Source organism: Eumetopias jubatus, unplaced genomic scaffold (genome assembly GCF_037043125.1).
Source record: "Eumetopias jubatus isolate StellerSeaLion01/CBP00866 unplaced genomic scaffold, mEumJub1_p1.0 scaffold_9, whole genome shotgun sequence".
NCBI classification, from domain to species: Eukaryota; Metazoa; Chordata; class Mammalia; order Carnivora; family Otariidae; genus Eumetopias; species Eumetopias jubatus.
In genome coordinates, this window is record NW_028274815.1 from 26,900,945 (window position 1) to 26,928,281 (window position 27,337).

A 27,337-nucleotide genomic window follows, 5' to 3' on the forward strand; every position below is an offset into this window, starting at 1 on the left:
AGCGGGCCCTGCCTCCTTCCCCTTGCATGTGGGCTGGACACACAGATTCGTGAAGGGATACTTCTGAGGTGAGGTTACAAAAAGACTGCAGCCCCATATTGGATCTCCCTTTGAGAAGAGCCTCCTGCCACCCTGAGGGCTTCCCTACAGGGAGGCCATATGGAAAGGAACTGATGTCTTTGGCCAACAGCCAGTGAGAACAGAAGGCATGCCACAGGATAAGCTCGAGAGAGCATCCTCTCCTTGCTGAACCTTGTTTATCATAGCCTCTTTGTGAGAGACCCTGAGCCTGAGGCACACAGCCAAACTGCACCCAGATTCCTGGCCCTCAGAAATTGTGAAATAATAAAAGCTTGTTCTTTGAAGCTGCTAAGTTCTATAGTGATTTTTTACACAGCAGTAGACAGCTAATACAAGCAAGGGATGGCGCAAGTATTTATCAAATGACGTACCTTGCAAACAAAGTTTAATGATCTTATAAAAGACGTAGGTCTGATTGCCAAATGGTGCTACACCTCTATACCAAAAGGTCTGATTTCTTAAAAAAGGACTGGGCCTGATGATATTATATGAAAACTTACTTCAGGGGCGCCTGGGAGGCTCAGTCGTTGGGCGTCTGCCTTCAGCTTGGGTCATGATCCCAGGGTCCCGGGATCGAGCCCCGCATCGGGCTCCCTGCTCAGCGGGAAGCCTGCTTCCCCCTCTCCCACTCCCCCTGCTTGTGTTCTCTCTCTCACTGTCTCTCTCTGTCAAATAAATAAATAAAATCTTAAAAAAAAAGTGCACATATTTTAATTGAAAAGTTTGTTTTTTCATACATATATTCCCATGAAACCATTAGCAGCATCAGATAGTGAACATATCTGTTCACCCCCCAAAAGTGTCCCTATTCCTCCCTGCTTTCCTCTCCATTTCCCTATTCCCCAGCAATGACTGATTTGCTTTCTGTCATTAGAAATTCGTTTGCATTTTCTAGATTTATATAAATAGACTCGTGTGTTCTCTGTTTTTCTGTCTTATTTCATTCAGCATAATTACTTTGGTATTTGTGTATATTATATATATAGTTTATTCATTTTTATAGTTGAACACTTCCATTATATCACAATTTGTTTATTCGTTCATCTGTGCATGGACATTTGGGTCGTATCCAGTTTTTGGCTATACTAAAAATGCTGCTACAAACATTTAAAAATTATTATTATTAAACATGAGATTTGTTAATGAATATGAAAAAGGTTTGAAGGGTCATGAAATGCTCATTACAATCCTGCCTCCTTTTTACTACTTAGAAAGATATGAGATAGGATTAGTTCAAACACATAAATGTATCCAACCTGAAGCTACATGGAGAAAGATGTCATTTACAGTACAGTTTAAGGTTCTAGAGTAAACATGGCATGTTGAATATATGCTGTCTATCCTTCAAAACTCACTAAATTTATGGTAAAGAAAAAAATTAAGACATAACCCACAGGGAAAGAGAAGATGAGATGAGATGCCGTGTTTGGGAGCTAGTAACTGATGTCACTAACCAGAGAAAGCCCAATCCTAAAAATGCCATGGGAAAAGCTAAGGCAAACTTGTATCTAGACTGAAGAATCCCTGAACAACTCAGCAACTGGGAGTATGAGATGCCCTGGCACTGAAGGTTATGGGGTGGGAAGAGGAAGGGCTGAAATTAGGAGGACTCTTGCAAAGCTGAGTCAGTCAGTAGGAACCCCTGCCCACTCCTTCCCCTCCACTCCCCTTGCCGTGGTCTCTACAGGGTCTGATATTCAGACTGGGTCTTGTATGCTGAGACTCCTGGCTTTCTTGCTCTGCTTGACTCTGGAACTCTGGCAACCAGATCCTCACTATCCAGGTAGGAAATTTAAAAAGTCTCTGAGAAATCTGACCAGCTCAAGAAAAAAGACTTGAGATGGTTCATCTACCCCTGACATCAGGGTTCCCAGCAGACTGTCCAGCCAAGCCACTCCTAAAGTAGACATAGCCTACTCACCAGCTCAGTGTCCACTCCAGTTGTTTAAAATATATTTTTAAAAGATTATATTTATCTATTTGACAGAGACAGTGAGAGAGGGAACACAAGCAGGGGGAGTGGGAGAGGGAGAAGCAGGCTTCCCTTGGAGGAGGGAGCCTGATGCAGGGCTCGATCCCAGGACCATGGGATCAAGACCTGAGCCAAAGGCAGATGCCTTAACGATTGAGCCATCCAGGTGCCCCTATTTATCTGAGAGAGAGAGAGAGAAAGAGAGAGATCACAAATGGGGAGGGGGCGGGTAGAGGGAGAAGCAGACTCCCCTCTAAGCAGGGAGCCCAATACAGGACTAGATCCCAAGACCCTGGGATCGTGACGTGAACTGAAGGCAAACACCTAACCGACTTAGCCATCCAGGTGCCCCATCCACTCCATTTTTTTCTTTGTTTTTATTTTTGTTTTTTTCATTTGAGACCATATATTTTTCTCCCACATTTTTATTCTAGAGTCCATTTGCCTGAAGAGAGATGAATATACTTACTATCATTGTCAAGCATATCTCACTTAAACAAACCTTGAATATAGAGAAAGCACCAAGTTCACTGTGCGGGACAAGTGAGGAACCTGGTTGAGCGGCCAGTGTGTTTCTGCTTTAATAGCTCTAACAACCGTCAAATGGTTTAGACAGTGCTGGATTTTGTGCTTAAAAAAACCAAAAGGACACACTGATTAAATATCATTTCCTGCACAAATAGCATTTAATTACTTCTCAGTAAGAAGACATTCTAGGGCATCTGTTCTTCTCCACTCAACCCAGGTCTGGCTTCCTTTGGCTTCTGCTGGCAGAGGCTGAGCACCACCATTCCCTCCACAGTCTATGGGGGAGGTAAGTGAATTGAGAATTTAGTTCCCTCTTTGGAGCCAGCACTGGGCTAGGCTCTTTCAGAGATCGCTTGCCTTTGATTTCTCCAAGAATGCGGCGAGGTCAGGGTTACCCTGGCTAGTGCATGGCATTTTCACAGTCCAGGCTTCAGGCCCATTGGGGCAGAGTCCCGCCCCGCTGAGGTCTGGCGCCTCGGTTTTGGCCTAGGAGCCTGGCTATGAAGAAAGGACGTGGGAATGAGGCGCCAGCTCCGCGCTCAGCGGCAGGCACACAGGGGTGACAGGTTTCTGGACTCAACCTATCCTCCACAAGCTTCCATGCACCAGCCGGGGGGCCACAGGTCCCACTCAATCATGATTTATGTAGTGGTAGCATCAAAACCAGCTACTTTCTTTACACTTAAAAAAAAAAAAAAACAACAGTTATTTATTTCTTCTGTTTAGTCAGGTATGTGTGTAATCTCTACACCCAACCTGGGACTTGAACTCACTTCCCGGAAGTCAAGAGTCGTATGCTCCTCTGACGGAGCCAGCCAGGCGCCCCAAAACTTTCCTTACAGTTTAATTCATTCTAAGAATAAAGACCTATTCGCTGCAGAGGTGGTTCTTGTGCTGGTCGACTCCACTTCAGGGGGCCTCGAACTTCCTGGAATGGTACCCGAACGTTGGTAGCAAGGGCCCACATGCATTTTGCGTGAAAGACCTTGGTTAGGTAGTCAGGAGGGTTCTGATCCAAAAATGTTGAGGAACCCAAGCGGTAGACCATTCCTATTACCTCTTGGCAGAACGAGACCCGGGCTTCTAGCTGCATTTTAATCCCAATCCTCAGGGGGTGGTGCAAAACGACTCCACCCGCCTCATGCCGTCTACAGCTCTTGGCCACGGCCCTTTAGGGCGGGGCTGAAATCGACCGCGCCCTCCAAGCCGCCCATACCCTGCTCCGGGCGGGGCATCTCTACTGGGCATGCTCAGTACTAAGGTCTTGAGTAGGTCTCCTAGGCGGAAACCAGAGCGGAGTGTTGTGTTTTTCCCAGGGTGTCCCGCGCTGCTGTCATGGCCGCGTCCAAGTGACGATGTTTGCACATGGACTTCTGGGGCTGTGGGTGGTATTCACAGGATCTGTTGCCACTAGATTTCGGCATCTTTGGACCCTCTTTCTTTTTACTTTCTTTTGTTGACTCCGTGTGACCCTCTTAGAACCCCTTTTGGCTGCAGCGATGTCCAGGGTGATGTGGATACCGGAGCTGGCAGTTTTGAGGGGCTTCCCCACTGAGGCTGAGCGGCAGCAATGGAAGCAGGAGGGAGTCGCCGGTTCAGGTGAGAAAGGCGAACCTTCCAGGAACGGAGGCCAAGCGTGTGGACTGTGAGCGGAGAGTGGTGCCGGCTGGGTTCTCATTCCTCCTTGTTTTTTTTTTTTTTGTTTGTTTGTTTTTTTTCCTGCCGAAATCTGGCTGATCCCTTAAGAGTTTGGATTGTTGCATCCTTGATGTGGTGGGCGGGGTCCTCTGGGCTCAGTGCGTGTCTTGATCCCAACCTTCTCACCGCCTAGGCTCAGTGGTAACAGCGATGGCGATGTCAGCTACCTTTCTAAGTCCTTAACATTTATCGTCATTTAATCCTTATAATAGACATTTAAGATAGATACTACGTTTAATACCATTTTGCAGGTGAAGACGTTTAAAGACAGATTGTTTAAGTAATTTATTCCAGGCCCCACAGTTGGTAAGCATAAAACCTGAAACGAGGCAGCAAAGATATAATTCTTATGAACAGTACACATTTACCGGAGAGAGGTGTTAACAGCATATTTACTAGTGATAAATGTGAGATAAAGGCACATCTGGTTGTGAGATTTAGGTTGGACCCGGAAGAAAAATAACAATTTAGGACACTAGTGTGCGTGTGTTGTGTGTGTGTGTGTGTGTGTGTGTGTGTGTGTGTGTGTGTGTGTGTGTGTGTGTATGCAATAGGTGCTTCAGGAGAGAGGTAGTTTCTGAAGTCTGGTGATCTGGAAAAGTTTCATGGAAGAAGTCAGACGTGAGTGGAATTTTGATTAAAGGATAAGACGAGAAGAGCTCAGCAGGAGAAATCACAAGTGTAAAAGTGTGGAGGCAGGAGTGTGCATGGGATATTCAGGGAACAGTGAGAGAACCAGCTGTTCCTCAGGGAGTTTGGTGGGGATAAGAGAGGCCAGATTATGAAAGGCCTTAGACCCCTGATTGTGGAAACTTTTCTGTTGTCAATAGGAATCTTGAATTCCCAGAAGGGTGATAATATTTACTAATGAGAAATATTCCTGTGTCTAACTTCTACCTTGCTGCTCATTGTATGGATGAGCTGCTAATTGTAGAAGTGATGTTCATAGAATAATGGGAATTTGCTCAGTGCTTTGTGATTAATGTATAGTAAGCATTCTAAGGATACACATATTTTTCATACTAAAATGTAAAATGGTAGATTTACCTAATAGTGTTACCCTTTTCAGTATGAAAAAAATTGGTCTTTTGAATTATTGGACTAATTTTTTATATTGCAGAGAGTGGATCTTTCTTACAATTGCTGCTCAAAGGGAATTATGAGGCCATATTCTCAAATTCATTGACTCAAAATATTTTTAACTCAACAACTATGACTGAAGAAAAGCTGGATAGCTACCTGGAGAAACAGATAGTAACATTCCTGGATTACTCAACAGATTTGGACACAACTGAAAGGTAGAATTTTATTTGAAATTTTCATAGAGAAACAGACTGAATACATTTAGTAGTGCTTTGCCAGCATAAGACAGTGGTTTTAGTCGTTGGAAAACTTGGGCTCTCTGGTATGGCAGCCACTAGTCATATGCGGTTGTTGAGCACTTGAAATAGTGCAACTGAGGGACAGAATTTTAAATTTCATTTAATTGTAATTAAATTAAAAGAGCCCTATGTGGGGCGCCTGGGTGGCTCAGTCGTTGAGCATCTGCCTTCGGCTCAGGTCATGATCCCAGGGTCCTGGGATCGAGCCCTACATCGGGCTCCCTGCTCAGCGGGAAGCCTGCTTTTCCCCTCTCCCACTCCCCCTGCTTGTGTTCCCTCTCTCTCTGTATCTCTCTCTGTCAAATAAGTAAAATCTTTAAATAAATAAATAAAAGAGCCCTATGTGGCACATGGTTATAATATTGGACATTGAGACATAAATTGTTTAGGTTTCAGAAATTTTGTTTTGTAGTACTTGGGTGATGTTGGTTAATATTTTATATTTTTCTTGGTAAAACTGAAATGAAATTGGTTGTGGTTATACAGTGGTTCATATTTGTTTTTTTTATTCTTATATGCAGACAACAGCTGATATTCCTAATTGGTGTAAGCAGTTTGCAACTTTTTGTTCAGAGTAACTGGACGGGGCCTCCCGTTGATTTACAACCTCAGGATTTTTTGCCATCTATTTTATTCCAGCAATTCAGTGAGGTATGCTTCTTGGAAATGTCATATATAGTTATTATTGTGGTTTTTTTTTTCTCTTTCTTTAGGAACTGGTCTTTATAAACTGGAGTTAATGGTAGGAAAAAATAGGACTTTATAGCTTGTACAAAGTGTACTAAGAGTCCTTGGTCATCAATCAGGTTTTCAAGTACTTCTAGAAGGTCCACTGTCAGGAGTGGAATTAGAGATAAGTGTTAATAATCTGATGGTAGAGGGGCTCCTGGATGGCTCAGTTGGTGGAGTGTGCAACTCTTGATTTCGGGGTTGTGAGCTTGAGCCCCACGTTGGACACAGAGCTTACTTTTTTTTTTTAAGATTTTATTTATTTATTTCGAGAGAGAGAGTGAGAGAGTGAGAGTACAAGCAGGGGGAATGGCAGGGAGAGGGGGTGGCAGGCAGAGGGAGAAGCAGATTCCCCACTGAGCAAGGAACCCAGTGCGGGACTCGATTCCAGAATGCCGGGATCACGACCCCAGCCAAGGCACACACTTAACCGAATGAGCCACCCAGGTGCCCCAGCATAGAGCTTACTTAAAAAAATAAATAAAATAGGGGCATCTGGGTGGCTCAGTCGGTTGAGAGTCCAGCTCTTGGTTTCAGCTCAGGTCAGGATCTTAGGGTCATTAGATTAAGCCCAGTGTTGGCCTCTTTGCCGGGCATGGAGTCTGCTTGAGATTCTCTCCCTCTCCCTCTGCCCCGCCCCTGCTCACGTGCTTTTTCTCTCTCAAATAGATAAATCTTTAAAATTAAATAAATAAATAAAATATATTTAAAACAATCTGATGGTGGGGCGGAAAGAGAAGTAGAAAAGCAGCCATAATCTGACAGCCACAGTAATTAGCTCTGTACACATCAATGTGGTGAGTCACTTATTATGTTGCAGTAGAATAATTGAAATTCATAATCCTGGCTCTAAATCATTATCGAAAGGTTAAAAGGTCTTCTGTATCTTATGTCTAAGACGGGAATTGAATCTGTACTTTACAGAGGTTTTCATCAAAGTGATTAAATTCCAAAGATTATGTCACTTAAAGAGAAATGCTTCAGTTGTCTAGAAATTTGCTTATATGGAACATCTCACTCCCTCTCTTATTGTGGATGAAACAGTTTGTGCCTCTTCAGCCCTGTAGTGGAGGTTAAAAATTCACCAAATAGTCAAAGTCATAGTGTTTGTTGAGCACAGATATGTGGGGCAAGTTCTTAATTCACGTGTTCTATCAGTTTGAGGATCCCAGAGATGAGAAGATGGAAGCTCCTAGTGGTGAAGGAAACTTGTCAGAGGTCTTACAGCTGGGCGATTGGAAGCCACATTTTCTGGGCCTAAATCCAGCCCTCTTTCTGCTATACTAGTGTAGAAGCACCTGTAAAGTCAGGTAACAATTCAGGGCAGTACAGAAATAGGTTATGTGCGAGATTTGGACTGTTAAGATTATTGCAATTAACCAAGAGATGTGGGGAATGGGGATTTTATCAGACAGTTTAGCTGGGAGTGGACCGTGAGTTGAGCTGAAGTGTGCTGAGGAAATGGACAGGTGGAGAGGAGCAGGCAAGTCTGTCTGGACGCAGTCAGGTGAGCAGAAGTTCAGACCGGGGAAGAGCGCGGTGGGAGCAGGATGTTTTGGGCCCTCCCGGAGTAGCACTGAAAGGTCACACTTCATGGGATTCAGGCCAGATTGTAGGAAACTTTGAGACCTTGATTTTTTTTTTTTTATTAGAACTACCTCATAGATTCAAAAAAAGCATATGAAGTGTATGCAGTTTAAATAATAAAACCACTTTGCTCCTCCCACCCAGCTTGAGCGAGAACATTAGCGGCATTGTAGAACAGAGTTTCCCGACCGCAGTTCCCCGGATGTGGAGTCCCTTTCCCTGTGTGGGGCCCGGGCTGGAGTGGGGAGAGCCTCGGAACTGGTCTCTTCTGGTCGGCAGCATTTGCTAGTTCCCTGCTTTGCACCACTAATCATAGCGTCTCTGCATGTGCTGTGACTTGGAAAGGGTTGGAAATACTGCCTTAAAAGATCCCCTGTGTGTGCTTCCTGATGGTGTCCCTGGCCCTCCTCTCCAATGAGCCAGTCCCATGAATTTTGTGTTAATCATTCCATTGCTTTTCTTCATAGTTTCAGCACCTCTGTAACTCTAGAAAACATATTGTTTAGTTTTGCTAGTTTTTGAACTTTTATAAAATGTAACAAACTGTATGCATTCTTCTGTGACTTGCTTTGCTCAGTGGTATATTTTTGAAATGATACCATTATTCATTTTTACTGTTGTATAGTATTCCAATTGTATGACTATGCTAGAACGTGTATGTCTGTTCTACTCTTGATGGCGATATGGTATGTTTCCTTTTTTTCCCCCAGCATATTACATACAGTGCTATTAGGAACACATCTTCTGGGAATCATTTGCAAGAATTTCAAAGCACAGCATACTGAAAAAGCAGAGGAGGCTGTTTTTGCTGGCCCTCGGGCTGTAGGTGACACCCTGAGGGCTGAGAGGATGATCTTCCCAGAGTTGGGAAGCTCTGCTGTGGTATATATATATCCCTGAGTGGAGTTGCTGTGCCCTAGAGTATATGCATGTTCAACTCTTCTTGGTAATGTCAGGTTGTTTTTTTGTTTTTTAAGATTTTATTTATTTATTTGGCCCAGAGAGACAGAGCGCACAAGCAGGGGGAGTGGCAGGCAGAGGGAGAAGCAGACTCCCCGCTGAGGAGGGAGCCCGACTTGGGGCTCAATCCCAGGACCCTGAGATCGTGACCTGAGCCGAAGGCAGACGCTTAACCGACTGAGCCACCCAAGCATCCCTGTCAGGTTGTTTTTAAAAGGAATATTCAATTTATACTCTTTACCCGCAGTCTGAGAATTTGGAAGGTAGGAGGAATTGAAATTTTTAAACACGTCAGTATTTTCTAATTGTCATTTTCCTGCGCTGATTCATGTTTCTTAGCTCTTGTGAAGCATAAATATTTGTGAATATACTTTGTGGTCATGGAGTATGGTGACCAAAGCCAAATTCATTTTCCCTGCCTTTAACTTACAGCCTTGTCATTTTAACGCTGACATCTGATGCTAACTGGTCTCAGAGGAATAGCACTGAAGGTCCATGTCTGAGCAGTATTGGTCACCTCTCGCACAGAAAGGTTAATCTTAGTAATCTGGTTGTATAGTAAATTTATCTCTGGCTCCCAGATGTTGAAATTTTTTTCACTATTATAGTGATAAATACTTATATTTTTACATGTCCTATGCTGTCTTGACTGAGGAATTGTTCCTAAGAGTTATAACCTTTGCTTTGTCTGTTTTTTGTTTTTGTTTTTTTGAAAATATAAGCAGTCCTCTTTAAAAACAGACCATTTCCCCAAACCTCTGGAAGCACGTTTAGAACTCAGTTGGAATATCAGTGTAATATCTTGAGGGTAGGTAGAGGCTTATTTACTTAAACAGAAGATAGAAAAGCATTTCATTTTTTTCATGATGATGCAAGGTAGCACTGGGAAGAGAAATGTGTATATTTGGCTATTCATACATTCACGCATTTATTTATTGTCTTGTTAATACCATCTCCAGAGAATTTCTTTTTTAAAGATTTTATTTATACCTTTTAGAGGAGAGTTTGTGAGCGGGGGGAGGGGCAGTGGGAGAGACAGAATCTTAAGCAGACTCCCTGCTGAGTGTGGAATCGGACAGCAGGGCCCCATCTCACGACCCTGAGATCATGACCTGAGCCGAAATCAAGAATCAGACACTTAACAGACTGAGCCATCCAGGTGCCGCCCATCTCCAGAGAATTTTGAATTGAAGAGTAGGAGGTTTAATAACCAACCCCTGGCTTTGAATATCAGAGGTAATGATACCCAGGTGGTATATCATAGGCTATCTCTATAATTTTTTTGCATACTAAATTACTTGTTTGTTATCTTTAGGAATTTCATTTAGAAGAGAATGATCTAAATTTGTGCTAGAACAGTTAGATGTGTTTCTCATATCAAAGTGATTAGAATATGGATTCTTTTTCTTTTTTTTTTAAAGATTTATTTATTTTAGAGAAAGACTGAGGGCAGGGCAGGGGAGGGGCAAAAGGAGAAGGAGAGAGAGAGAATCCTCAAGCTGACTCCCCACTGAGCGTGGAACCTGACGTGGGGCTTGATCCCATGACCCTGAGATCATGCTGAGTTGAAGTCAGGAGCTGGCCACCCAACCGACTGAGCCACCCAGGTGCCCTGGATTCATACTTCTTGTACTTCACCAGTTTGCTTTGGACTTTGGGAAATAAAGGTGGTTAAATCTTTATTTTGACATCTTTGTATGAGAAGAGAACTTGATGAGGGTGCAGATACAGTCTGGGTACATTAGGCAGGTTCTTCTCCCAAGTTCTTAAGTGAGTATATTCCCTGGTGTGTTCAGCACCTGCATTTGGAGCTCTCACGAGACACCTCGGGCTCATTGGTGAGGGTCTCCTCTACACGGGGCCTCTTCTAGTGTCTCTGTGTCAGTAGCATGCTGAGAGGTAAGTGGTCCCAGTCAGAAGGCTAGAAGGGATCCTGGCCCTGTCTTTGCAGCCTTTCTGGATGCTTGGCAGGGTCCTGAACCTTGCCTGGAGGCAGGAAGAGATCTGCGGGGAAGGCAGCATGGAGTAGCAGGAAGAACATTGGTTGGGGAGTTGGAAAACAGGCTGGAATCTGTTCACTGACTTCTCTGTGATTTTCAACTGCACTTAAATTTGTATCTATTTCCTTGTAAAATTGAAGTAGTTGTAATAATTTCAAAATAGTTTTTTTCTTTCTTTTTTTTTTTTAAAGATTTTATTTATTTATTTGTCAGAAACAGAGAGAGCGCATAAGCAGGGGGAGCGGCAGCAGAGGGAGATGCAGGCTTCCCGCAGAGCAGGGAGCCCAATGCGGGGCTTGATCCCAGGATGCTGGGGTCATGACCTGAGCTGAAGGCAGATGCTTAACCGACTGAGCCACCCAGGCACCCCTCAAAATAGTTTCTTAATTATTGAAGTTAAAATAAATTCCTTTGCCCTTAGTGTAGATAATGGGAAGCTTTATTTGTGGTTTGGGGGTGCTCTTTCATGTTGTCTGTTCCTCTGTTACACTTCTCAGTGATGAAGGTAGGATGGTGGATGAATGCACAGCATTACTTTCTTGGCCATATTGAGTACTTCAACATACTGAACCAGGCACTGGCATTGTTTGGATTATTTAATTTAATCCTTAAAGAATCTAGGAGTGGGTTCTATTATTTCATTTTGTATTTAATGAGGCTTCAGTTAAAAAATTTACCTATACCCACAAACTAATAAGGGGCAGGAAAAGGACACTATCCTGCGTCTGTGACATTAGAGCCCATGTTCCTAGTGGGGAAGCATTCTTGCTATTTTGTGGCAGCTATCAAAGTTATACAGCACACATCTCAGAAAACACAGAGGGGCGCCAGGGTGGCTCAGTCGTTAAGCGTGTGCCTTTGGCTCAGGGTTATAGGAGCCTGGGGTCGAGCCCCGCATTGGGCTCCTGCTCAGTGGGGAGCCTGCTTCTCCCACTCCCTCTGCAAAAATAAAAAAAACAAAAACCCAAAAACCAAAACCAAAATACACAGGTGCCTTGTCCATTGTAGAAAATCTCTCTTCAGCCAAGTAGTGGACTTTTCAAAGGCATCCCTTTTTTTTTGCAGCCTTCTGTTCCCACTGGTCTGTGGTTATATGCCCACTCAGCATTTGATAAGTAAGACCTGGTTGACTCTTTGGCTTAGGAATTATGGAGCAGGGGCGCCTGGGTGGCTCAGATGGTTAAGTGTCTGCCTTCGGCTCAGGTCATGATCCCAGGGTCCTGGGATCGAGTCCCGCATCGGGGAGCCTGCTTCTCCCTCTGCCCCTGCCTCTCTCTCTCTCTCTCTCTGACTCTCATGAATAAATAAATAAAACATTAAAAAAAAAAGGAATTATGGAGCAGACCTCCTTTGTAATGACATTTGTCAGCTAATGAAGCATATGTGAAGCGTGTTTAATATAAGTAACGTAGGGTTGCTTTTTATTGAGATGATACTTTGTTGTAAGTAAATCTATAAAGAATGAAGGCTCTTTGATACTAGCATTTTCTTGATTTTGTTGTTTCTCTAAAGCGCAAGCATATAAGTGGCCGTCTGTCAGGGTGGCCTGCGTTTGTGGGTCCCCAGTGGCATTTATAAGGTTATGATTCTGTCCAGTGCCAAGTGCTGTGTAATAGATTGATGCCTTTGTTTCAAAGCTGAATTAACTGGAAAATATGTTACTCCAAAACCTATAAAGATTAATACTTTGTTAAATTAGGTCATTTTGGCTTATGTATTTTTTTCAGGTCAAAGGACTGGATGCAGTTGTTCTGAATCTGCTTGTTCTGGATGGTGAATCAGTCTCCAGCCCGGCCTCAAAGCCTGTCCTGCTCTTATTAGCACGAGTCATTCTTGTCAATGTGAGACACAAACTGACAGCTATTCAGGTAAGGAGAGAAAAGAAGGCAGTGGGTTCTTACCCAAGGGTGACTTGTGCTGAGTAGCATCAGATTTCAGGTGTGATGCTGACAGTGTTTTGGTGTGTTTTCTAAGTCTTCTTTAGGTATTTCACTTTAAAACCTGATGAAAATAAGCAAAAATGTTCTCCGTCTCTGAGATTCATCTAATACAAAACGTTACTATATTGAGCCCCTTTTGAAGGATTATACAGATCGTATGTATGTTCGGTACTCTTACTGTGGATCTTAGTGGATCTTAATTACTGTTTCCTGGCTCACATCCTACCTTGGTTCATTATTCAGGTTGGATTTAGTAGAGCATTTATTGAATGTCTGTTACATCATTTCTTAAAGATTATTCATTTATTTAGAGAGAGAAGGTGTGTGTGTGCGTGCACACATTTGAGCAGGGGGAGGGGCAGAGGGAGAGGGAGAGAATCTCAAGCAGACTCCCCTCTGAGTGTGGAGCTCACTATGGGGCTTGATCTCAGAATGCTGAGATCATGACCTGAGCAGAAATCAAGAGTCTGACCCTTAACAGACTGAACCACCCAGGTGCCCCTGTTACATTGTTTCTTTTTAAGTAAAGAATTACATACTTTGCACATATCACAAAATATTCTTTTGTGGTTTTTTTCAGTGGTTTAAAATGTACAAACTGGGGGCACCTTGGTGGCTCAGTCGGTTAAGCATCTGTCTTCAGCTCAAGTCATGATCCCAGAGTCCTGGGATCGAGCCCTGCATCGGGCTCCTTGCTCAGTGGGGAGTCTGCTTCTTCCTCTCCCTCTGCTCCTTTCCCTGCTCGTGTTCTCTCTCTCACTCTCCCTCTCAAATAAATAAAATCTTTTATTATTTATTTATTTATTCATTTTTTAAAGATTTTATTTATTTATCCGACAGAGAGGGACACAGAAAGAGGGGGAACACAAGCAGGGGGAGTGGGAGAGGGAGAAGCAGGCTTCCCGCTGAGCAGGGAGCCCGATGTGGGGCTCGATCCCAGGGCCCTGGGACCATGACCTGAGCCGAAGATAGACGCTTAACCAACTGAGCCACCCAGGCGCCCCCAAATAAATAAAATCTTTTAAAAAAATGTACAAACTATTGGTTCTTGTGCTGTACAAAAATAGGGGGAGGGGGGCTGGATTTGGCCTGCAGATTATAGCTAGCTGACTCCCGTTCTGATTGTGACAACTTGACCCATATTACCAGAAATAATAAATCTAAATTTTATATGAAACCTCCCAATTTCTCAGTATTGGCTGAAAAATTTTGAGAAACACAGTTTTCAACTGTCAGAATGTAGACTTGGTCTCTACTGTGTAAGGGCTTATTTTCCCAAGTATTTCAGTTTAGACAAAAGGCAAGAATGCAAGTTTGCCTCTTTTATTGTCATGAAAGCCAGAGGGATTGGCATCAGTTTTATTAGAAGGGTTTCAATATGTCAGAGTAGACAGAAAGCCTTATTTTTGATTTTTTAGCCATGTTAGCTTGAATTAAAAAATTTTTCCAGAGTTGATCTGAGTGTAATGCTGTGTTACAGGATGAGTAGTACTTGGCTGTAAAGCAAGTACCACCAAGGCATAGGGCTGCCCAAGTGGCATTTTCTTTCTATGAGACTAGAGTCATTAATAAGTGAGTGAGACAGTTTTAAATTTTGTTGGTGGAAAACTTTCATCAGCAATTATGTTAAGCATTATTTTTTAAAGATTTTATTTATTTATTTTAGAGATAGAGTGCACTCAAGCAGGGCAGAGGGAGAGGCACAAGCAGACTCTGCTCTGGGCACAGAGCCTGTGACCCTGATATGACCTGAGCCGAAATCAAAAGTTGGATACTTAACAGACTGAGCCACCCAGGCGCTCTGTTAAGCATTTTAAAAAAATAAAAGATATCTGTGGTGTCAACTTAGGAGAACCAGTAGGTATGTGAACTGCTGGTTGTGGATGTCATATGGTAGGGTTGGAGAGACAAAGTACTTGTATTGCTTGGCGGATACTAAACAACTTCTCACCTGGGCTTACAACCCTGTTTTCTTTTACACGTCACCACACAAAGATCACTTTGTGTTGAAATCTTGCCTTTCAGTGAAATCACTAAAGTTCTTTTTTCTTTGGATCTTTAATATGTCATTTTCTAAATATTGATATAAAAATGACTTCTTTGGTAAGTGAGGATAAAATGAAAGAAGTGTCCTCTACCTATCCAAGTTAATTTTACCTTTTTAAGTTAGCTTTGAATAGGCTTACTTGTAAGCAATGTATCAAGTTGTTCATTATGATATTTTTGGGGAACTGTAAAAGAAGGTGATTTTCCCCTAATCCTTTAATCTGTGGTATATAGATTAGTATTAGTAAGATGTAAATGTTGAGTAAAAAGAGTCTTGGCTTTGGAATCAGACCAGAGTTTGTCTGGCTCAGCCGCTTAATAGCTGTGTGACGTTATGCTAGTTAATTTCTTTGGAATATCAGTTTCCTTATTTATAATTATTTTAAAAATGGAGGGTGCCTAGCTGGCTCAATTGGTAAATCACACAACTCTGGATCTCGGGGTTGTGAGTTTAAGCCCCACGTTGGGTGTAGAGATTACTTAAAAATAAAATCTTTAGGGGGGTGGGGGGATGGGTTAGCCTGGTGATGGGTATTAATGAGGGCACGTTCTGCATGGAGCACTGGGTGTTATACGCAAACAATGAATCATGGAACACTACATCACAAACTAATGATGTAATGTATGGTGATTAACAAGATAATAAAAAAATAAAATAAAATCTTTGAAAAAATGGAATAAGCTGGCAAAATTTTTTTGGGTGCCTTTTTAGTACACTTATGCTTCCTGACGTCTAGGAGGTTATTGACTAGTGTAGCTTTCCAATCAGAACATTCTGTAGGGCGCCTGGGTGGCTCAGATGGTTAAGCGTCTGCCTTCGGCTCAGGTCATGATCCCAGAGTCCTGGGATCGAGTCCCGCATCGGGCTCCCTGCTCCTTGGGAGCCTGCTTCTCCCTCTGCCTCTCTCTCTCTCTCTCTCTCTCTCTCTGTGTGTGTCTCTCATGAATAAATAAATAAAATCTTAAAAAAAAAAAGAACATTCTGTAATAAGTGCTAAAATCAGGAGACAGGATCTAGAAACTAGAGCAAGGCTTCAAGTTTCTTTTTTATTAATGCCTCAGGTTTTCTGTTCAGCCGTTCTTGGCAAATAGAAAAGGGCACTTTTATTTCCAATAGAAAAACAGGCTATGCTTTTTCTATGTTTTTCATACTCCTCCTCCCCCTAGGATAAATATTTTGGCTTAAGAGGTAATGTATAGATCTGATGTTTAAAGGTTCAGCATCTGAGGCTATATGTTTTCTTTTTCTTTTTAACGATTTATTTATTTGAGAGAGTGCACAAGTAGGGGGAGGGGCAGAGAGGGAGGAAGCAGACTCCCCACTGAGTGGGGGGCCTGACTCGGGGCTCCATCCCACGACCCTGAGATCGTGACCTGAGCCAAAACCAAGAGTCAGATGCTTAATTGGCTGAGCCACCCAGGCGCCCCTGATGTATGTTTTCTTTAAAGGGCAATCTCTTTGATTGGCTCTGTCTAAATTCCCATGTCTAGAAAAGGAAAGGGTTTGCTGCCAAACCTGAGTCACTTGTTGCTGGCAGGAGTTACAGATTTTTCTGGGGGAGGAGAATGGCACTGAGGCAGCAGAAGAGAGACTTGCTCTTCACTGTATATGCTTCTGTGTGGGCTTGTTGCTCTTTTTTTGTTAGTTTTTTTTTTTTTAATAAGGATCTAGTGTTTTTTTTTTAAAGATTTTATTTATTTTTATTTAGAGAGGGAGAGAGTGCTCAGGTGAGCGGGAAGAAGAGCAGAGAGAAAGGGAGAGAGAGATTCTCAAGCAGACTCTGCACTGAGCTTGGAGCCCAATGTGGGGCTCCATCTCACAACCCTGAGATTGTGACCTGAGCTGAAACCAAGAGTTGGATGCTTAACTGACTGAGCCATCCAGGTGTCCCAGGATCAGGCTTTTTATTTTATTTTATTTTATTTTATTTTATTTTATTTTATTTTATTTTATTTATTTTCTTAAAGATTTTATTTATTAGAGAGAGAGAGAGAGAGAGAGCACAAGCAGGGGGAGTGGTAGGCAGAAGGAGAGGGAGAAGCAGCTCCGTGCTGAGCAAGGAATCTGATGGCTTGATCCCAGGACCCTGGGACCATAACCTGACGCTTAACTGACTGAGCCACCCAGGAGCCCTCCCCTCCTTTTTTTTAATTGTGATCAAGTAAGAACAACACCAGACAATAGAGAAAAACCTACTGTGTTCTCTGCCTGTGCATTAGTCAAGACAGTGTATGAAATGCAGTCTCTGTCCTCAGAAATGTTTGGGCCAGGTGGAGTTAAACTCTTGAAACACAAGAGCTGTCCAATGTGCTGCTAACTTCTAGGAACAGTGTAGAAGTTCAGAGAAGTGAGAGATCAATGTGTGCCACCCTCTTGGGAGAAGGCTTCATGGGAGGGTTTCACAAGGATGTGGAAGGGATTGTCTTAGTTTTGGAAAATATTTGAAACTAAGGTAATTTTTACAGTCTAATTTGTGCAAAATATATTGCTTTGAGGAAGATATAGAGATGAGCAGGACATGACTTCTTGTCTTATTGGGTAGATAGTGGACAACACCGAAAGCTAGGGATGACCTCCATGAATGCAGCGGAATGTATCTGCAAAGGAGGTAGTACGAATAGTATGCTAGAATTTCAGAGGAGGGAAAAAATTAGCCTCCCACCCCCCTACCCCCACACTCTGCCTCCCCGGGGGAACGGCTGCGTGGATTATGGCGTTGAGGGGGTGCCACAGCGGACACAGGATGGTGACAACAGCAGACATTTTAAAGGAGATACTAAGTTCTAAATGGCATCAGGAAGCCCAATTGGCTAAAAATATAGGCTATGAGAGGATGGAGGAGACGCGTTATTGCGGAAGAGGGAGAAGTGGATTTGGGTATTACTGAGGACACAGCAGTGGATGGGTAAGTTTGTTGAAGAGTACATTTAATTTCACAGATGTTAAAAAAATTCTAAACACTAATTTCAGTTAATGTGAACATTGTGTTTTAGAGGGGCTTTTATTTTCAGCTTACGTGGTACTTTCTTTCCGTAGAGCTTGCCGTGGTGGACTTTGAGATGTGCAAGTGTTCACCAGCAGATACTGGAGGAGCGCTCCCCGCAGCTCTCAGCTCTTGCTGGAGACTGTATCGAGGAAGGTATGGAGCAGATTGTGTTTGACGCAGGCTCGCAGCTCCAGGCTCATTTCTCAGCTGAGACAGGCCTTTTTAAAAGTTTATTATTACTATTTTTTTATCGGTAATAGTAACTTTCTGGTTGAGGTTGTTTCTTTTTTTCCCCTTTTTTTCTGGGTGTGGAATATCACAAATTATTGGCGTGTCAGATTATAGAATTTCTTTTTGCCTTTGAATTTTAAAAGAGGTAATCATTATCATTTATATAGCCTATTTAGAAAATGATTTGTTCTATGCACGTTACCATGATTTTATCACAATTGCTTAAAAGTAGTTTAGTTTTTCTTTGTTCTTTAATCTAGGAAGCCTCTTTGGAAACAAATGTAAACTTTATTTAAAAAAAAATTCCTTAACTTTCCTTACTTTCCCTTTTTGAATCATGTTATCTAAGATTAACATGTTTATGTATTTCTCTCTTAGAACAAAAAAAATTGAGAAATTAATTTCAACTAAATTACCTAGCTTAGTAATATTTATTACTGCACAAACTAACATCCTCTTAGTGTATTCTGGCCTAGCTTGTTACTACATAGATATACCCTTGAAGGAAACAGACTCCAGTTGGAGTAAATTGTGCCAAATTACATGCAGAGTAGAAAATTATTTATCCACTATCCTGTTAAGCACATGAAGAAAGCCTTTGGTTTTTTTAACATTTGGCAGAAAATACATTTTACTAAGGATGACAATAGGTAGAGAGGCATTTTTACATTTTATATTATTTTTTTATTATATGTAACATATATACACAAAAGTACCTAAAATGTAAATGAAAGAATAAACCACACACCCCTGTCAGTGCCCCCCACTGCCTTTGTTACAGTTGCCCTTCACATTTCCTAGGGAAGCATTTTGAAAAGAGGAAAATCTTGGGTACCTTGACACTTGGTTTCCCTGGGCTTTTGGAATGATTATTCTTAGCAAAAGTTGCAAAACAAAGCAAAGCAAAAACAAAAACAGATTCCCTTGTAGTGAAGAAGCACTTAAACACAGATAAACTTGGACTTGGTAACGAACTTCAGAGTTACAGAGAAGGGGTTTGACGTTGGGTGTGGCTGATTCCAAAGCTCATACTTGTTTCACATAGCAAGAGTATGTATGGCGTGAGTATGTATACATGTGCATGTGTGTGTTCAGTGCTCCCCCTTATGCATGGTTTGAACTTCCATGGTTTAATTACCTGCAGTCATCTGTGGTCTGGAGGCAGATAATCTGCCTTCTGACCTCTTGTCATAAGGTCGTTAGGAGCGTCATGCTACATCACAATGTCTGCGTCATTTCCCGCACTGCATCCCATCCCATGGGCATTTTATCTCACATCATCACAAGAAGGCTGAGCACAGTACAATAACGTATTTTGAGAGAGAGAAAAAGTGTAGTATATATAGGGTTCGGTACTACTGTGGTTTCGTGCATCCACTGGGGGTCCTGGGACGTATCGCCCAGGGATAAAGGGGGATGCGTGGGGGAAGGGGTCGTTTGCATCCCTCGGGGTGGAGGAGCAGTGATCTGTACTTGATGGAGTAGACATTCACGAAGGCCTAAAACAACTCAACATGTGCACATACGTAACTGCAAGAAGCTCCCATACCTTTCTTTAGTCTGTTTCCTTTAAGTTACATCTATGTAGTAACAAGCTGGGCGGGGTACACTAGAGAGGACACACTAGAGAGGACGTTAGTTTGTGCAGTAATAAATACTACTAAGCTAGGTAATTTGGTTGAAATTAATTTCTCAATTTTTTTTTGTTCTAGGGTAGAAATACATAAGCATATGCTGATCTTAGATAAAATGAAAATCTGTACATGATTCAAAAAGGGAAAGTAAAGAAAATAATATTCAATGAGTATAGTAATTGATTCATTTACATTATTTTTTGCCAAGACTTAGACCATTTATATTCTTTTAGGATTTTAGGTAATGCAAGACTGTGGAATTAGCAAGGTGTTAAATCAGACTTTGCACACACACACACACACACACACACACACACACACACACACATATTCTGCTACAGAATTTAAACCTGACATATGATAGGTTAGTTGTTTTATTACATACAAGGAGTTAACTTTTTTCTATACAATAATGTTTCTTAAGTAACAGAACTGAAAAACAGTCGTCTATCCCTCTTTCCTACAATAGTAGTCTTTCGTTTAATGCTTTTGGGTTATAAAAGATTTTTATGAGCAAAATTAGCCAACTGCACCATCTTTGTTTTCACTAAGACTGTAGATTCTTTAGACTGTGAGTTCCTTGTGAGCTGGGTTTTTTTTTTTTTAACCTCTTTCTGCTTAGCATAGTGCCTAGAAAATAATAAGTATTTAGTACATGTTTGTTGAATAACAACAGCTAAGGTTTATTGAGGCCTTTCTACATGTACTTTTAGGGAAGAAGTTTTAGAATTTCCTCTATTTGTCCTTCATCTCAGTAGTAACAACTTGCATCTGACTTAATTTCTGTACAAGAGTGTTTCAAAAAGTGGAATATTATAGCAGTTAGGACAAAATTGATCCTACCTGGATGCCATATGTACTTTGAATCTCTCCTAATAGTGTTGTCTAGGGGTGGAGTTCTCTTCAAAATGAAATACAGAGTGAACCTTTGAGTAAATGAAGACCTGATGCCCCATTTAGCAGACATGTTGTCCTTTCTCTTTAGTAAAATGAAGCCTGTGTAGCCTGAGTCTCCCCCATTCATGACGTTGCATATTTTTGAAATGATGTGAGAGATGCTCCATAAATGAACTTAGTGCAAAGGAGGAAGAAGAGTGGGGATGAGTTTCTAGTTCATGAAATTGGGTAAAGTTTTGAAAGTCAAGGATGACTTGGGGGCGCCTGGGTGGCTCAGATGGTTAAGTGGCTGCCTTTGGCTCAGGTCATGATCCCAGGGTTCTGGGATCGAGCCCCACATCGGGCTCCCTGCTCGGCGGGGAGCCTGCTTTTCCCTCTCCCGCTTACCCTGCTTGTGTTCTCTCTCTCTCTCGCTGTCTCTCTCTGTCAAATGAATAAAATCTTAAAAAAAAAAAAAAGTCAAGGATGACTTGAACATCACTGATAGTAATGGGGAAAAAAGTTGCCTTTTCCAGAGGATAGTGAAAGCATTTGGAATAAGATGACATCGCTATTCAGCCCATGGTTTGATTTTGTAGAAAGGTAATTACATTGTACTGCTTAGGATATTATACAGTTTCCTATGCTTTGTTATACTTGTATGGAAAATTGGTAAGCGAACAAAAAACAAGATGTCACTGGGACTTGTTTTTTCTTTTTATAGGAAATCAGATTTGATGCATTTGCTATTGGGAAAGTCACATTTGAAAAAAATACCCTTCCTTATATGCCATTTTAAAAGGGAAGAACAATATGGTGTGTTTTAGAGAGAATTCTATTCTATGGGGTAAAATTAAGTTTCCAAACAGAAAGAGTTAACTAAGACTGGAAAATATGACTCTTAAGTGACTCATTCCCCACGTGGTCTTGATTCTTTTCTGCAGTATATTTCAGCATATCATTTGCTTTGCTTATAACTAAGCATTTTTTATGTTGCTGTTCTAGGCTTATCGACAACATTTTTCATTTTATCTGGTCATAAATTGGTCCTTTTTGGCTATGTTTAGGTAGGTCTGCAGATAGTCTTAAACTGCAACATTTCATAAACAAGTTTATTTTAAAAAAATGTTTGGTTCTGGGATTTGACTCAAATGTTGACCAAGTAGTCAGTTATAACTGAAATACTGCTCAGTGTCCAGAGAAGGATATTATATTTGAAATGTTGCCCTTGAAGGATCGTGAAAAAGTTGGCAGGATTTTTTTCAGTCCTTGAAATAAAAGTGAGGATTTCGTGAACAACTGTGATCTTTATCTTTTTGTCCAGGAATGTGACATCAGTACAATGTAATGGAATAGAACCCATCAGAATGTCCGCATAACTTTGCTGGACTGATCACATCTATGAAAGGAGTAAGTTAGAGTCTTGCAAAGTATGCTCCTCAGTGTGATTGAGGCACTCTTTTGGATGTCACACCAGTGAAACCACGATTCTCTAAAAGACTGCTTAGGTGCACACACAGCCATTTATTGTGGGAGCCAATACTGAAAATGCATTCCATATAGTGCATGAGATGTAATATTGCAGTGTAGTGTTTGACGATGAGCTTATGAAGAAGTCTAAGAGAAAACAGGTCGAAATGCTTTGTCTGAGAGTTCTGCTGTGACAGCTACAAGCAACTCTGTGACTCTAGGCTTAGATTGTTTCCACATCAAAAGAGCTGATTGAGAGAGTAGTCTCTTGGTGACTGATGAGTGCACTGATTTTTTTTTTTTAAATTGATAACTTTGGAATGAATGTTACTAAATATACTGAATATGATTAATTTTAATTATCCATAGAGATTTCACTTTAACATAGCATGAAAATAATCTTATAAGAAGGGATTTTGGTTTTAGCATACATTTTAAATGTACTGGGTGACATTTGCATCCAGAAGGTCATGAATCATTTCCACGGAGAACCTACTGATTTGTTAAAATAATAAATATTTGTCTACTGGGTTGACATGTTCCTCTCTTTAAACCTTGAGGCATCCAAAGCTCAAAATTGTGTGTTCATCATTGACTCACTGTTTTTCATCATACTGTGTATCTAGCCAGTTCTTTTTTTTTTTTTTTTAAGATTTTATTTATTTATTTGACAGAGAGAGACACAGCGAGAGAGGGAACACAAGCAGGGGGAGTGGGAGAGGGAGAAAGCAGGCCTCCCGCCGAGCAGGGAGCCCGATGTGGAGCTCGATCCCAGGACCCTGGGATCTTGACCCGAGCCGAAGGCAGATGCTTAACGACTGAGCCACCCAGGCGCCCCCATCTAGCCAGTTCTTAAATCTTATCAGTTCTTCCCTAAGGGTCCCATATGCATCCTTTTCCATTCCTACAACTGTTATCCTAGGCCATGTCCAAAATCTTTAGTTTGGAAAGACCCTTTAGAGATTATTTTGTTCGGCTAATTAACTCATTTTACAAAGAACTGAGACAGATTGGCCAAGAGCCAGACCTATGATCTAGGGTTTGTAACTTCCAATCCCGCCCCCTCTTCTTTCCGTTACATTTCTGCAACTGGTCAGTAGGGCAGAATTCTAGTATCTAATAGTGATAATGCAGTTAATGTTTCTATAGTGCTAGCTCCATACCAAGCACTGTTCTAAGTCTTTAAATACAATAACTAGTTTATTTCTCACAATAACTCTGTGAGATAGAACTGAAGAGTTGACAGAGGATGTTAAGATGGTTTTGTTTGTTTTTTTTTTAACAGCTTTTTTGAAGTATAATTAACCTACAGTATTTAATCATATTTTAAAGTGTGCAGTTGATGACGTTTTGCATATGCATACACCTCTGAAACGATCACAGTCAAGACAATTAACAGGACACGGTGTTTTAAGATCTGCTTTGAGTTTCTACTCTGTCACTGGTTCCCTGTGTGACCTTAGGCAACTCATCTGACTTCCAAACCAAGGATTCTTTCCATGTAAAATGATTGTTGAATCCTTTCCAGGTATAGAATAATGTGATTCTTCTTAGGCCAGCTTTCCACTCATCCTAATGCTGGAATCCATTGGAAGATTGTATCCAGAAGAGTTATTTCCTCTTTCCTTGGGCACTTTCCGAAATTACTTTGAGAGAGTGCATTCCATTGTTAGGATCCATAATTGCTGCAAAGTCCTTCCTTTTATTAATTAAAAAAGGCTGTGATTTCATCACTTACAACTGCTAGCTGGAGAGCTGGGCTGCCTGATATAGTAGCCACTAGCTATCTGTGACTATTTAAATTTAAATAAAGTAAGATAAATGAAATAAATTCAGTTCCTTAGTTTCAGTAGCCACATTCAAAGTGCTCCGAGGCCATGTGTAGCTATCGGCTACCATTTTGGACGGTGCAGCTAGAGAATACTTGCATCATCAGAGAAAGTTTCATTGGACAGAACTGCTGTTGAGCAACAGACAGTGACTGGGTCGATCTGTCCTTCCTTCTATATGACCAGCCCCCCAGTTACTTAAGGCTACCGTCACTATCACTTCACATCTGAAGGGTTGTACCTGACTTGTAGGCTCTTCCTTGGCCTTTGTTCCTTCTCCTTCATCAGTACTGAATTGGTTTTTCTAGATACCAATTTCATCATGTCACTTTTTTTGATGAGGAAAGCTGTGAATGATTTCCAGTTTTATCTTTGACTTTATATTTTCTATCCAATTTCATATTTAATAAAAATTGTTTTTGGGATGCTTGCTGTGTTTCAGTCACTGCGCTAGGTGCTAGGGATATCCATGAATGCGGTAGGCAGGGGCAAAAATACAAGTAGAAACAAAGGGCATAACGAGGAAGGAGTGAAGCAAAGGATGTGGTTAGTCTAAACCTGAGAGATCAGAGAAGGCTTCACAAAGTGCCTCATGAAGAATGAGTAAGAATTTATTAGGTGAAGTTGGAAAGGGCATATCACATGTACAAAGAGAGACACAGAGACTTGAAACATCTTTGTGCGCTTGGGAATTCCGGTAGTTCTGAATGGCCGGAGTAGAGTGGGAGGGTGGGCTGTATGTCAGGTGATGAGGAGCTAGGTCATCGGGACGTTAGATATTCGTCTTGGTGGTAGCCATCAAAGGGTTATGCACTTGTGCACTCCTAGGGTATTTATGGAGCACCAGCTATGATAGGTGGTGCATATACAGCAGTGAACAAGAGCCGTGTGGACCCTTCTTTTGTGAGCCTTACGGAATAGAAGTGAATTGGAGCCAAATTTCTACCCGTCTTTCAAGGTCTGCCCTCCTGAAAAGGGTTGTTTAACTCTCCCAGCTTTACGGATTTTCCCTCTTTGGTACTTACAGTCAGTACCACACAATCTCACATCACATTAACCGTGTGTTGAATAATGATTATGTGTCTTCTCCTCCTAGGTCTTCTTCCCATCCTCTCGTTAGGGAAGATCAGGGCTTAAACCTTGCTGTAGGATCTAGCACAATTCTAAGCATCTGTCATAATCCAGTAGATGTTGATTAAAAGGCAAAGGATGGAATAGAGGGAAATCGTTGAGAAGGGGAGAGGCAGGAGAAGGAAGGACCATTGGAGGTGCAGCAGTAGGAAGTCAACTTAAGTATGGCGATCAGGGAGGAAAGGAGTTGTTTGTTTTGTTTTTGTTTTTGTTTTTTAGAGGAAATGAATTGGAGTTGGCTAGCACTTTCCTGTTTTGACGTGATGTCACAAATCTGTGAAGGCTGGCTTATGATTATGAATTCGTAGGATACATTTTTCCCCTTTTCCTAGTGCCACTTTTCTTGCTGACCTCTTCTGCAGGGCAGACTTAGCTCCTTTTAACCATCAGTGAAGATACAGTTCTTTGAGTTTCAGCTTCAAATGGAGTCTTCTGCTAGATTGGCTACTCTGGGTGGTCCAGGCCTCCTCATCTTTTGTCTTTGGTGTTCCTTGCAGCCATAAAAATGAAATTCCCAGGTCCTTAAGCTTTGGTAGTTAGCTTTAGGGCAGAATGTGGTGTCAGTACATGCTTAATTCCTGAGGTTCGGTTTTCATTTAGTTTTTGTTCTCTGAGGATTCCTTTGTTCTCAGCATAATTGTTAACATAAAAATATTTTACACATTTATTTATTTATTTATTTATTTATTTATTTATTTATTTATTTATTTTTACACAGACCTTGGGGTACTTACAGCATTTAATATATTGACCTTGGCTTTGTTCACACTGACTCCAGTGAATTGTATTTGGGTTTTCTGTGCTTGAGACTCTGCTCAGTTGCTGCTGTTGCCCTTGGTTTGTTTTCTTTCAGGATCAACGTGGGTACTTTCATACTTACATACTTACATTTCAAGTTTCATATAAAATCTTATTTTTAATTCCTTCTCTGGCAATTCTTTCCTGGATTTTTAGCTTTGCATAATTATACCTACAATTGAGTCAGAATCCTAAAGTCACCAATATTAATCCTCCTACTCCAACATCACATGATCTTCTAAATTTACTAGTTAACAAAAAATGCCCAAGGCCAGCCACAGCAGATCCTGGTGAACCATATAATATCGAATCCCATGCACAGGGAATGTTTTCAGCATCTAAAATTCCTAGGAGCTTAAAGGGCTTCCTTTAGCGGTGCCTGGGTGGCTCAGTCACTTAAGTGTAGGAATCTTGGTTTGGGCTCAGGTAATGATCTCAGGTCAGGGTTGAGAGATTGAGTCCCACCTTGGGTTCCACGCTCAGCATGGAGTCAGCTTGTCCCTCCCCTCCCCCTTGTCTCCATCCCCCCTCATGCATGTGTGTACACTCTCTCAAATAAATGAATTAAATCTTTATTTTTTTAAGCTTTTATTTATTTGAGAGAAAGAGAAAGAGCATGAGTGGGGGGAGAGGGAGAAACAGACTCCCCACTGAGCAGGGAGCCCCACCCAGGGCTGGATCCCAGGATCCTGGGATCATGATCTGAGCCAAAGGTAGACACTTAACTGACTGAGTCACCCTAGCACCCCATGAATAAAATCTTTAAAAAAAAAATAAAGGGCTTCCCCTTGGCAGGCTCACCAGGCTTGTGATGTAGCCATGGGTTTCAGTGGGTGCTTGGGGCCCTGTCTGGTCTGTGGAATATAGTAAACATTTTAAATCCAGATTTTTTTAAAAAATATTTATTTATTTATTTTAGAGACAGAGACAGAGAAAGAGAGAGAGAGAGAGAGAGCATCAGTGGGAGGGGTAGAGGGAGAGGGAAAGAGAATCTCACGTATTCTGCACCAAGCGCAGAGCCCAATGTGGGGCTCGATCCCACTCCTGAGATGAGGACCTGAGCTGAAACCAAGAGTCAGATGCTTAACTGACTGAGCCACCCAGGTGCTCCTAAATCCAGCTTTTAAAAAGTGTTTTTATTGGAAAAGTAATTTGACATGCTGTTAGAATTTAAAGATTAAACTAATTCTTAAAAAAAAATCAGGATTTATCTTCCTATTTAACAATTTTTGACGCTGAACACATAAGATGTAGAATAAGCAGAAGTACGAGCTCAAAGCCAATTATACAAATACACACACACACACACACACAGATAGGTAGGTAGGTAGGAGCGGAGATAATACAGAGAACTGGCTTTGGGCATCTATGTGACGTATTTATGTGTTATTAGGATAGTTTAAATTCGATAGCCTTCCCTAGGCTTACATGAGCTATCCATCAGACGTCTACTTAAAT

General features: G+C 41.6%; 1 protein-coding gene across 1 annotated transcript in view; it reads left to right on the top strand.

Moving 5' to 3' along the window:
• The first annotated feature begins 3,869 nt into the window (after nucleotides 1-3,869).
• The window catches only part of TTC27 (tetratricopeptide repeat domain 27), a 172,224-nt gene continuing 148,756 nt past the window's right edge, over nucleotides 3,870-27,337 (top strand). The window contains exons 1-5 of the mRNA XM_028117196.2: nucleotides 3,870-4,180; nucleotides 5,400-5,577; nucleotides 6,183-6,312; nucleotides 12,665-12,805; nucleotides 17,961-18,063. Coding sequence (XP_027972997.1) covers nucleotides 4,081-4,180; nucleotides 5,400-5,577; nucleotides 6,183-6,312; nucleotides 12,665-12,805; nucleotides 17,961-18,063 — 652 coding nt within the window. The 5' untranslated portion in view covers nucleotides 3,870-4,080. The remainder of the gene's footprint in view (nucleotides 4,181-5,399; nucleotides 5,578-6,182; nucleotides 6,313-12,664; nucleotides 12,806-17,960; nucleotides 18,064-27,337) is intronic.